The sequence below is a fragment of the Schistocerca nitens genome, chromosome 4, assembly GCF_023898315.1.
Source record: "Schistocerca nitens isolate TAMUIC-IGC-003100 chromosome 4, iqSchNite1.1, whole genome shotgun sequence".
NCBI lineage: Eukaryota > Metazoa > Arthropoda > Insecta > Orthoptera > Acrididae > Schistocerca > Schistocerca nitens.
In genome coordinates, this window is record NC_064617.1 from 443,062,787 (window position 1) to 443,075,484 (window position 12,698).

Genomic DNA, 12,698 nt, shown 5'->3' on the forward strand with positions numbered 1-12,698 from the left:
CTTATTAACAATTTTTTTTTAAAGTTTGAAACGTACCTCACGTTCAGATACTTCCTCAACCTTACAAACAGTTCATCTACTACACTCCATATTTTCTAATACACAGGAGTAGCCTCCGGTTATTTTTATTTGCGTGAAACTCCATCCCGTTTACCGTTATTACAGTGAACTATTAGTCTAATACATTAGGTATGGTACTGTACTTGATGTAGTTAGTCTTTTTGCGCTCTATGGCACTCGCACTTCCTCCTACGAGTCATTTCTTAGTTTATGTACGTCATCTCTTATTTCAGAGTGACTTCAGTCTTTACTGAGTCAAAGAAAGCAATAGTATCCAAGGTGTGAAGTAGCTGTTCAATAATATTCAGCGACCCTCATATGTTTGTGTTCTCGGGCAGATAAAGTTAGTAAACAAGGTTGTATCGAAAATAGCGAGGTCATTAAATACAGTGGAAAGTCATTGAAGAAACGCCAGTAAGCTGAAGAGGCATCCCAACATTCACCTACACTTATTGAGGTCGCTCTTGGAAATTCTAATTTGGGATAGAAGCCAAGTATCTTATACGCTTTGTCTTCTCCATTGAGCTACCTTGCGTAGTAACAGAGAAGACACAAATTCATCAACCTAGAATTAATTAGAATGTGTTACTCACCGAAATCGTAGCATTTCTTTCTAATGAAACTTTTTTATCATTATACGGGCGTAAAAGCATTCTTATCTCTTATCTAAATCGATGTTCTACAACACGCAATCACTGACCGTGAATGAGTATTGGTTACCTGAAGAGTCACTGAATCTCTTTAGATAAAGCGTTATCTGTAACAGATTTTGGAGGTCTGACGTACGCGATGTCGAATATAAAAGATGTGGCACCTTGGACACTAAAGTAGTGTGCCACTGAGGCGTTGACTGCAATGGCAACTCTAGGTACAATGACAGGTGAGTCAATAACACCATTGCTTTGTGAGATTTTCCTGCACGATATCTTCTCACGGTTTCTTCCTTAATTTCAGATACTTGGGTTTTATGAGTAAAATTGTGACATTATTGCTCCGATGCCTTAGCTCCATAGACTACTACACTGAAGTCCAATGTCTGCTTCAGATATATAATATTATAAGCATTTTACCCATTATAGGTTCTGCTGTTCCATACTTCGCCTTTCGACAGTTGTCAAAGATAAACACAACTCCCGCAACGGCAGCTGTATAAAGATCATTTTAGTGCACCAAAAAAAAATCTTGCAGGCCGGTAGTTTAAAGTTTTTGCATTAATATTCCTGAGTCGAAAAGGTGTAGTTGGCTACACACTTCTGCTAGCGATACATCATACTTTATCATTTTCATAATATTTGTGATAGCTGCTCATACCAGAAATCTTAACGTTTATGAGAGATGATAAAGCGAGCTTTATTATATAAGGTTACTTGAAAATACCATAAATTGTAAGGTTTATATTTGTATTTACATTTAGTTCTTCGTCGTTTGCCATCACGTTGCTACGAAGCACGGGAACGTATTATTTTAGTTTATGAACGCCGTAGGTAGTTTAACTTACTAACCTCTCAGCAATTCAAACAGAAGAGAGCTTTAATTCCTATCATTGATTCGTATTGCAAACCTGCTTTTACTCTGGATACGGTTTTCGATATACTTTCCCAGCTCACTTTCTAATACATTCCATATTTCAACTTCATCTCTCCAAATGACTTTCAGTATACTAATATATTTAATATGCCAACAAATGACAATTTTTCCACATTTTTCTCGCTCGGTTTCTGCACAAATTTTCTTTCACATTCATTCACGCCAATTGTTGTCACAATGACCACTTTTGGGTACTAGTACCAGATTAACCTGCGATCTGTGCACTTGAACTGCGGCTAAATAGGATTTTGTTCAGTCTGCGGCTTTGGATTTCCCTTCTTTTTATTAGGTACCTTATTAGTTTACTCACAACCTCAGCGCTGGGTTTCAAATTGAAGGCGAGTGGTGCCCTTTCGGGAAGAGTTCCTTCCCTACTGGACCATCTGATGAGGCCTAGTGAATTTCCTGAAAATCTTAACCCGCTCAGGCTCTTTCTCATGAGTTGCAATCACCATACTGTGTCTCCAATGAATCTCTCGAATTATGAACCGCACAAACAGCTGTTACCTCACAATGTTGTATCGATCTGTGATGCGTAATCAGATCATTCCGTACACAACACCATCTATGTGTATGCGGTGCTACTTATTGCTACGTTAATTCATCAGCTCATTTTCATTCAGTTCGAGAACGGCTCGGTATGAATAACTATCAGTACTCACCCATATAAGTTCAAAACTCATCTGCAAAGAGAACTGAAACTGCTTATCGTATGTTAGATGGAACTTCGTTTCTATATATTAAACCAAAACATTCATTGTCCTTCGCGATTTCCCACCATGTTCCGTTCCCAGGGTTATGCCATTGGTTTCAAAGTCTCTCACCTCTATAAGTGGTGGGTGGGAGAAAGTTTCTGTACATCTTGCAACGACTTTTTCCAACCGAATACCTCTGTGATGCGACACGATATTGTAGTGCCTGTGTTATTCTGATTTACGATGTAAAGTTCCTTCGGACGTGTATAGGCACTCCTATATCGTGCTATTATCCGCCGATAATTGGAAAGCTACTTTCACGTAAAATGTCCCCCCTGTTGGGGTATATATATAATGGATGTACGAGTGCAGGTTGTGCGCAAGTTGTTGACGTCATATGGAAGTTTGGGTCTATCCATGAGTCGTGCTGGTATAGCTAAATGGTAAGGTGACTGTAAGCTATATGTGAGAAATCAGGATTCGAGCCAGAAATCAACACAGATTGTCATTGTCGTCATTCCATTATACAGCTGGTGGTTGTTCATATTTGCAACTGCGAATACGGTTCATGTTCCTATCTGATGTTTTATCCTGGTGTCCGCCGAAAATTGTTCCCGACGTTCTGGCGCCATAGCTGTCAATCTCTGCCCCAACCACGTCCCGCAATCTGGTCAATTAACATCATGTTTACAAATAAAGCAGTCAGCTAGCTTGGTCATGTATCTCTCATAATGCAGATGGTACATCTAGGGGCGTGGGCCATGTATCCTTCCTTTTGAAACAACGCAACCTCTAAATAATACAAGTTGCTTGCATACCTGTAGTACTGCTTACGCACAGCCCTTGTGAAATTTGCTTGGAAACTGACGATTTCTTGATAGTTTCGATGCATTAACAAATTTGTGCAACTCATAAATTAAGCAGCGTTGTTTCCACAGATATAAAAGTGACTATAAAAAACTGTGTTAACTATATGTCTTCGAACGTATAAGAGCTATGAATGGTCAGAATAAAAATGTTTCCTCTTTAAGAAATTCTTATTCATTGTTATTAAACACACGATGAGATTTACAACTTTTGATACTGTTTCACATCCTTCGTAGTCTGGACTATAGGTACATTAAATCTTATGACCAGGTTTAGTAATTTCAGGTGCGCACCTAAGTCCATAACCCCCTTTCTTACATTTTTTTCTTTTATTGTAGCTTCTCCCTAATTTTTGTGAATGCCTTTTGTTGTTTATAAGAGAAATGACTTGGTAGTTTCATTTCCATTTGTATATGGTTTCGAATCAGCATAAAATATTTAACCTTATTAACGTCTCCCGAATTTGCAGGCGAACACGTGAAGAGCAAGCCAATGTCTTTCAGTAAATGCCGGACTGAAAAAACAGCTGCAACAATGGAAAATAACTGTGTGTAAGACAAATCCTCTTTCTATCAGCCTGCGACAATACAAATGACAAGAGCGCATTTCATTCTGTCCTTTTAATTTCCCGAGAATCAACAGCCTACTGTTCTTGAATATACGTTCGTCAGTAAACAATTGTACTGTATTACTAGATTTCCACCAAACCGATAGAGTTCAGTGCCTGACTTTTCGTTCTGGCTCAGAAATCTCCTACTAGAAACAGACATTTTTTTTTAAAATATAGGCTAGTTTAATATTCTGAAGGGCAATGCTTCCACGGATGATAAGTGACATCTTGTTCTACATGTTTCTAATTCAGTAAACCAGAATAAGAGAAAGAGAACTAGTTGTATTAGTTGAGGGAATTACCATTATTTCTCCTTTTTTACCTTATTTTAGCACATTCTCACCTCCTCTTTCAAGCTGAAGTTAGCATATAAAAATGTTAATCTCACTTATGTCACAGATTATAGACAATCACCGCTGGTGTAAAGGCGCAGGACACTAGTATGAGAACACAAAGGTGAACAACAAACGTGCCGTGAACGCAAGCCAGATTAAGAAAGGTTAAAATTTCAAGCTTTGCCTCCAGGCGGCACTTAACGTTTATCGGAAACAAACTTCATCATCGGATAGGAGAGGCGTAGGGAAGAAGAGCAGCTATGACCATTGAAAAGGAGTTGTCGTGAGATTCACTTAAAACAGACGAAAAATTACCTTAGTGGCAGGAGAGACACTTCATTCCCGCTTCTATAAAACGTAAGGCCAGTGTCTCAATCATCACGCCACCTCGCTCTTTTGCTTTAGCGGCAAGTGTGGTATACCTGCCAAACAGTGTTCGCTTTTTAGCCTGTGAACCAGTCTCACATAAAAACATGGTTAAGCGAAGACCTTTTTCTCCAAAGTTAATCTACACTAACGCTTAAAATATAACGCGAGTATAACAAAATTACACAAAATTTAAGAAAGACCCAGTACATACGACATTCATCTGATAGGACATTACAGTATGAAAATGCGTTAAGCAGTTAATAAATCATATATTGTTGATTGCCTATCAAAATCAGACTGCGAGGGATATCCTGAAAGTAAGCAATTACCGATCACGAAATGTAAACCACTGTGAAAATGAAAACTATTTTAATTGAAACTTTTCTATGTCGTCGCCCCTCCGACTTAGATATCTGTCGTTGCGTTGTGCCAACTTTCCAATACGCTCACCGTAGAAGACCGCCTCCTGTGCTTTCCGACAGTATTCTACGCTGTGCTACAGCTGGTTGTCCGTCCCAAAATGTTGCCTTTAGCCAGCGGTTCATTTGAGCAAAGCTGAAAATCAGAGCAGGAAAGTACGGGCTGTATGGTGAGTGATCAAACACTTCCCGTCAAAAACACTGCAAGAGCATCCTCACTGTGCCTGGAGTGTACGGCCGAGAACTATCATGAGGAAGGAAATGCATGACAGTTACTCTATGTGGTGTTGCATGCAATGAGGAGAAGTCTCACGGCATGCACCCATACTTGGCGGTAGACACTAATTTCTAGAAATTTTTAAGCGCTCATTGAGCGTCGGGACTAGGAAAAGCGACGTGGCGCTATTCATGGGTATGCTAGAAACACTGCCCAGCACATATGGTGGGAACATAACCGGATTTTCTGTGTGGTTATCATTTAGTGATCGATCGTTCCTTACTTTCAGAGTAGCTCTGCATAAACAGTAAATCATGCCGTAAAAGGAAACAAAAGGACTGATCACAAACTGTTTCCTTACAATTTAAAGTTATAGATTTTTATGTATTTACAGCGGAGTATTACTAGGGAACAGTTTGGAGAAATAAGCCGCACAGTTCAAAGAAAATTAAATGATACTGCACAACACTCCAAGCCGAAATGAGTGAACTAAGAAATCATGGTGAAACACATCAATAAAAAGAGGAAAGTAGATTTAGTTAAGATACATTACAGCAAGACAAGGCCGATGTCAGTTATATATTACAGAATTCAAATGCATTTGTTACTTCACAATCTTTAATTTGCACACTAGTATTAAAGCGAATAATTCTCCATTTTTGCAGGCTTAGCGGTGCTTCTGGTTCTGGTGGCAGCGGCTGTGGGTTCCCACCAGCAGTCACTGGCTGACCCGCCGGTTTGTCCAGAGCGGATCCCGGGCGTGATACTCAACATTACCTTCTACCCAAATGAAGACGACTGCACCAAGTACTGGGAGTGTGACAACGGAAACCTTTATAACGGATCGTGTACTGATGGCTTGATTTGGAATCCCAATGTGGACTCTTGTGACTGGCCGTATAATTACGATTGTCCTTATGATAGGAAACTACCTATTGACGTCATAGACTGTCCTCAGCCATCCCCAGGTGAGATTTTCAACGTTACTTTCTACCCCAATGAGGAAGACTGCACCTTGTATTGGGAATGTGATAATGGACTTTTGAGAAATGGATCTTGTCCTAATGGTCTCATATGGAACAACGACTTACAGGCCTGCGATTGGCCTTACAACTATGACTGTCCCTATGATAAGAAGGGACTTATTATCCTTTCAGATGCCACTCCAGACTGTCCGCAGCCATCCCCAGGTGAGATTTTCAACGTTACGTTCTACCCCAATGAGGAAGACTGCACCTTGTATTGGGAATGTGACAATGGACTTTTGAGAAATGGATCTTGTCCTAATGGTCTCATATGGAACAACGACTTACAGGCCTGTGATTGGCCTTACAACTATGACTGTCCCTATGACAAGAAGGGACTTATTGTCCTTTCAGATGCCACTCCAGACTGTCCGCAGCCATCCCCTGGTGAGATTTTCAACGTTACGTTCTACCCCAATGAGGAAGACTGCACCTTGTATTGGGAATGTGACAATGGACTTTTGAGAAATGGATCTTGTCCTAATGGTCTCATATGGAACAACGACTTACAGGTCTGTGATTGGCCTTACAACTATGACTGTCCCTACGACAAGAAGGGACTTATTATCCTTTCAGATGCCACTCCAGACTGTCCGCAGCCATCCCCAGGTGAGATTTTCAACGTTACGTTCTACCCCAATGAGGAAGACTGCACCTTGTATTGGGAATGTGACAATGGACTTTTGAGAAATGGATCTTGTCCTAATGGTCTCATATGGAACAACGACTTACAGGCCTGTGATTGGCCTTACAACTATGACTGTCCCTATGACAAGAAGGGACTTATTGTCCTTTCAGATGCCACTCCAGACTGTCCGCAGCCATCCCCTGGTGAGATTTTCAACGTTACGTTCTACCCCAATGAGGAAGACTGCACCTTGTATTGGGAATGTGACAATGGACTTTTGAGAAACGCGTCTTGTCCTAATGGTCTCATATGGAACAATGACTTACAGGTCTGTGATTGGCCTTACAACTATGACTGTCCCTATGACAAGAAGGAACGTAGTTCCCTGCGAGATGAGGTGTTTGTTTGTCCTCCAGTTCGCCCGCATTTGTTAGGCGTTGTTATGTTTTTCCCCAATGACGCTAACTGCCACAAATACTGGGAATGTCTAAATGGTAGAGTGAAGGATGGCAATTGTGAAGGAGATCTTGTGTGGAATCCTAATCTCAAGAAATGCGACTTGGAAACTAACTATCCTTGCAACACAGATAACTGATTGTTTAATAATTGATGACAGCAACCCCCATACATTATTTGCAGTTACCGGAGTAGTGGAGTAACGTCTTGACTCATAATGTAATGAAATCTAAATTTTACGAGCAGAGTGACCTAATGTAGTCTCTGTATATTTATTTTGTATTGTGACTATAAATTAAAGTTTGGATCTATTTTGGAAAATGATTGTTTAATCTCTTATACATACCACTACAACAATCCTGGATAGCGTAAAACCATCGAAACAAGATTGTGTCAGTCATTTCTCAACTCCGTTCTCCTCAGGTTTCGTATGATCTTTATTGTCCACACTACGGTCCAGTGAACGTCGGTCAACGGTACTTTGCATTCATTCCTGCGCTGCTGTTAAATGAAACCTAATTGAATATAGTGCACATGCAGTATTTGTCTGAGCTGTAGACACATATATCACATTTGGCAACCGTCTTATGTATGGCATAGGGCGTTATCCGCAATATTTGAAAATATAAGCTTGTTTATAAGAGCATGTGAGAAAACAGAACTACGTAAGTTAATAAATATCATCAATGCATAACACTTGACATAAATATGCAAAGTCCCTACATCAGGCTCTAATGCACAGAATAAAAGAAGAATAAATATAACCTTCTTTTGAACGTAGCCTACAGTACTGAAACACTCCATTACTTACTACTAATATCAGAGTTTTTTGTCATGACTTTCATGTCTCAATGAACTATGCGTCATTTAGCAGTTTCAAAAACCAGTATTCTATAAGGGGCGACAAAAGTTTTCTGTTCGAAGGCAGCACTTTCCAGAAGCAGGCAAAACCGCCGTGAGCGTTTAGGTAATCATCCCATAGACGCACCAGATTGAAGATATCCCTTCCTGCTGCACGAACAAAACTTCTGCGTTACGACATTTACGATATGGGGATGTGGATATAGTGAAGCAGCAGCACGGAACTTTGCGCAACAGTCCACAGAAGGGATTTTGGACAGACGTGTTGTCCCAGACACATTCCTCAGTCTCCAATGGATTTCTACCGATGTTTGCCTTTCGGCAGCCAACAGATGATAAAAGCATTTTGGTCTCGTTTCGACGTATTCGATAACAACGTCGCAATAGATCACATTTCCACATTTATTGCACGTAAGTCGTAAAGACACGAAAGTCACAGTAATCCCTAGCCTATGTGTTGCATACACGCTGCAGCAACGCTCTCAAATGGAAACTTTATTATCGTTTCTTATAGAATAAAGAATGGTCTTCACGGCAGTGAAGAAACTCTTGTGCGTCAGTGACCAAAACCATTTTATGGTTATGTACCTGCTATTTCAGACACTTTGTCCGCTTGTAATATTAAACAGGTTTAGAAACTTACGAATTATTCTCTACACTTGTCGCCAGTTCCCATCATTGTTGATATTTTATTAAAGTTGTCGAGAGTATTTACGAGTCTCTAAATTGACTGACGTGCTATGTTGTATAAAAACTTTCCAACCCATCAGTGGGTATAACATTAAATCCTATACATTGCGCCCAACCCCAGGCATCTTCAAGGGATCCATTCTACCGTCAATCCCTCGTGTCCAACACATAGTACAATTTCCAAACCCAATGCCAGAGGAACTAGTCTTAAGAGTCCTACTGGATATCACGACCCTTCATTCGATATCTGTACCACTTTTCACTCATTCCAACGTTCCTTTCAAATCTACTTCAATAACTTCACATGTTAGTGCAACCAGTGCTCCATTGTCATCGACATTCCAGAAATGGAGAAAGTGCAATGTGATAAACGATCGTAGCTCTAGTTTCTGTGTTCTATAAACAACTGTCCACGATGTTACAATCTTCCTGACACTAGATCTACGAAACACTAATCAGCCGAAATAATACATGCAACAGTCTAAGAATTTTAAGCTGCGTATGTGACTGTTAAGTTCCTGCAGGAATTCCACATTGGCAAAGGACTGTCTGAATGAATAGTGCGTGTGTTTTCCTAACGTGTCGAGGGAAAAATAATGCATATGAGACAGAGTATCTTTGTCTCGAACTTTCTGATGCGAACTGACAGATATTTAATTGGAAGGATATTCAGCTACAAACAGTTGTTGCGGAATGTAAACGTACTAAGTATTGTAATTACTATCTATTCGTTTGTCTCTAACTAATATGAGTTATTTTCAAAAGGTATTCACGAGAATATATTTTAAGAGCACGGCAGAACTGTTGACGAGTATTAACGAAGATGGTTGCATCCTTGACACAGCATGTTATAACAGTTATGCCGACTTCACGATCAGATTACGTTATGCAAACTGCTCCTCTCCACGTTTTCAGTCAGCTGCATAAAGCACTTGAGGGTCATTAAGAATCGCTCTTACCTTTGAGTCTATTGCGTTCGTTGTCTATTCGCAATTGGAGTGTAAAACGCTATTTACATTATTTACCTAACACCACGATGCCACACAACATAATGGCGTCTGTAAGATTATTTGTGATACTGCAACAAATCCTGTGACCACAGGACACTGCACATACTTCTCATTTCTGAAATCTGCTAAATATCACATGCGATAACGGTTGCTTTCTGATATGGAGTCTTCTGTAAAGGCAGCTGAAAACGGCTGCTGTTAAATAGAGTGTACATGGACTTTTAATATTCCAACGATCAAACTAAGGGACGATGGCTCTACAGATGAATATCTTGAGTAAAAATATCTTTTTATGCTGTCTTTTATAATTTATGTGCACAAATAAAGCTATCCGAAAATTACATGTTTAACGTAACGTAGCTAAGTGATAGTTATTTGACATTTTTCTCATAAGCCTTCAGTGTGTCCAACTAGTAGAACCTGCTTACAAGCGAGGTTTTTGATCCATCATCGACTACAGCTTGTTTGAGAGACACGATGCGTTATGTGTTACCATGAGATGAGGGTGGATGAAAGAGACTTTCGCCATACACATGCTTGTCTAACTGGAAAAATGCAATCCACAGCACCTTTCTGAACATCATAAACACTTTCGACAAAATCATAATATTTAGCGTGTTAACTGGAGAATGCGTAATATTAGAGGCTCAAAACCGAAGCAAGGTAGGTTAGAAGATGTAATATTCCACGGTTGGCGAAGTCTTTAGTTACGGAGGATAAACCTCAGATTGAGGAAGGAAGAGAAAGGAAATCGAAACATATCCGTCACTTGTGTCTATGAATTTTGTGAAACTTTTGAAAATAAGAATCCGGTTGCTGGACGAGGGTTTGAATCTGCTCTTTCTGGATGCAATTCCACTACCTTCATCACTGAGTCCTCTGTCTCATCTCTAGATCAGAAATTAGAACGCCATTATTAGAATCTTTAATGATGTAACTTCAGTTCCTATTGTGATATGGTTCCTGCTATGGGAAATAATATAAAATCTCTCGATTTATGGCACAGGCCGCTGCTGGGTTTAAGTTACGGACCACACCACTAATACGAGCCGCGCAGCTCTCCTTCAGTCGCTCCATACTGTATAGATTTAACTGTAGCTCCCCTCTGTAATTTATTTGGAAATACAAAAAAAATGGTTCAAATGGCTCTGAGCACTATGGGACTCAACTGCTGAGGTCATAAGTCCCCTAGAACTTAGAACTACTTAAACCTAACTAACCTAAGGACAACACACACATCCATACCCGAGGCAGGATTCGAACCTGCGACCGTAGCGGTCGCGCGGTTCCAGACTGTAGCGCCAGAACGGCTCGGCCACCAGCGGCCGGCTTGGAAATACACTTGACTGGGCCACTGTGCTATACATATTAAAACGTGTTTAATTTTTTCAGTACCAGTAACCGCAAACTTTGATTTAATGCGATGCAATAGCCTCCGATTATCACATTCATTCCGTAAAAGAAATCTGGCTTAACTTTAAGTTAGTTACACAACTCTCATAGCACTTGTATCTACATCTGCGAGTTTTACTCCGAACTATGGACAATTTGCTATCTTTAATGCAAGGCAATGACACAGGAAATGAGAGGCTTTGGCAGCATTCCATGCTTTTAAGGTAGTGCTGACATCTTCCTTTAAACAAACTTTAATTCCTACCAAGGCTGCCCAGGCGGGGAAGGAAGCCAGTGTGCTCTCCGTGTGCACACCGGGGGGAGTCATTCCGGATGCGGAAAGGTTGCCTCCGGATGCCATGAAGAGTACAAGGTGCAGCCAACTGCTGGTGGTAGAGCATGTCGGTACCAACGACGTGTGTCGCTTTGTATCGGAGGAGATTCTTTCTGGTTTCGGGCGGCTAGCGGAAACGGTGAAGACTGGTAGTCTTCCTTGCGAGATTAAGGCGGAGCTCACCATCTGCAGCATCGTTGACACAACCGTTTGTGGTCCTTCAGTGCAGAGCCGAGCAGAGGGTCTGAATCAGAAGCTCAGGCGGTTCTGTGACCGTGTAGCCTGCAGATTTCTTGACTTGCGCCATCTGGTGGTGGGTTTACGCGTTCCGCTTAAAAGGTCAGGAGTCCACTACACACAGGAAGCGGCTACACGGATAGCGGGGGCTGTGTGGAAGAGAGTGGGCGGTTTTTTAGGTTACAGCAGGGGCGGGCAGGAATTCTGCACGTGTGCGGTGCACATGCACGTGTGCAGTTAACAGGTGTTCTGCGTGCACACAGGGGCAAGCTGGCCACCCGCTTCTCTCCCCTCCCCACCATACCGTCTCTGCGCTTCTTCCTCTGTAATGCGTTTTGTTTCCTGGCCTGCTTTATTGAATGAAGGAATAAGGGTAGTAAAAGTGCTTGAAAGTAATCATCGTTTGAAAGAGTACCTATTACCTACGATACGTTTTATTTAATTATCACAGGTGGAGTTTACAATACGTTTAATGTCTGGAATAAAATTTCTACATACAGACAAACGCAAACAGTTACGCAAATTTTCATTACTGATGTTTGCTCTTAACCGAGACTTATTAATTTTCATAACAGAAAAAAATCTCTCACAAACGTATGTCGAGCCAAACATTGACATTATCTTCGCGGCTTCACGATGGAGACGAGGAAACTTGGTGTGGAAAGTCGTGATAAAAATCTATCACACGTCTTGCCAAAAGGAACCTGTCTCTCAGACGAGAATTACGCTGTAGACCTATTAATTCCATTTGCAAACTGGGATGAAATCTACAGAAACAGCAGATTGTCTATTCAAAGCCTTGGGATAAGTAAAATATATCCCCAAATCGCTTGGGAAATTCCTCTTTTATTGCACTAAGAACGGCAACATACTGAAATTTATTATAATGGCGTATTAAACTTACGC

The 12,698-nt window shown here is 40.8% G+C and overlaps 1 protein-coding gene across 1 annotated transcript in view; it reads left to right on the top strand.

Moving 5' to 3' along the window:
- The first annotated feature begins 860 nt into the window (after positions 1-860).
- The window catches only part of LOC126252364 (peritrophin-48-like), a 74,267-nt gene continuing 62,429 nt past the window's right edge, over positions 861-12,698 (top strand). The window contains exons 1-3 of the mRNA XM_049953256.1: positions 861-940; positions 5,825-6,173; positions 6,396-6,793. Coding sequence (XP_049809213.1) covers positions 916-940; positions 5,825-6,173; positions 6,396-6,793 — 772 coding nt within the window. The 5' untranslated portion in view covers positions 861-915. The remainder of the gene's footprint in view (positions 941-5,824; positions 6,174-6,395; positions 6,794-12,698) is intronic.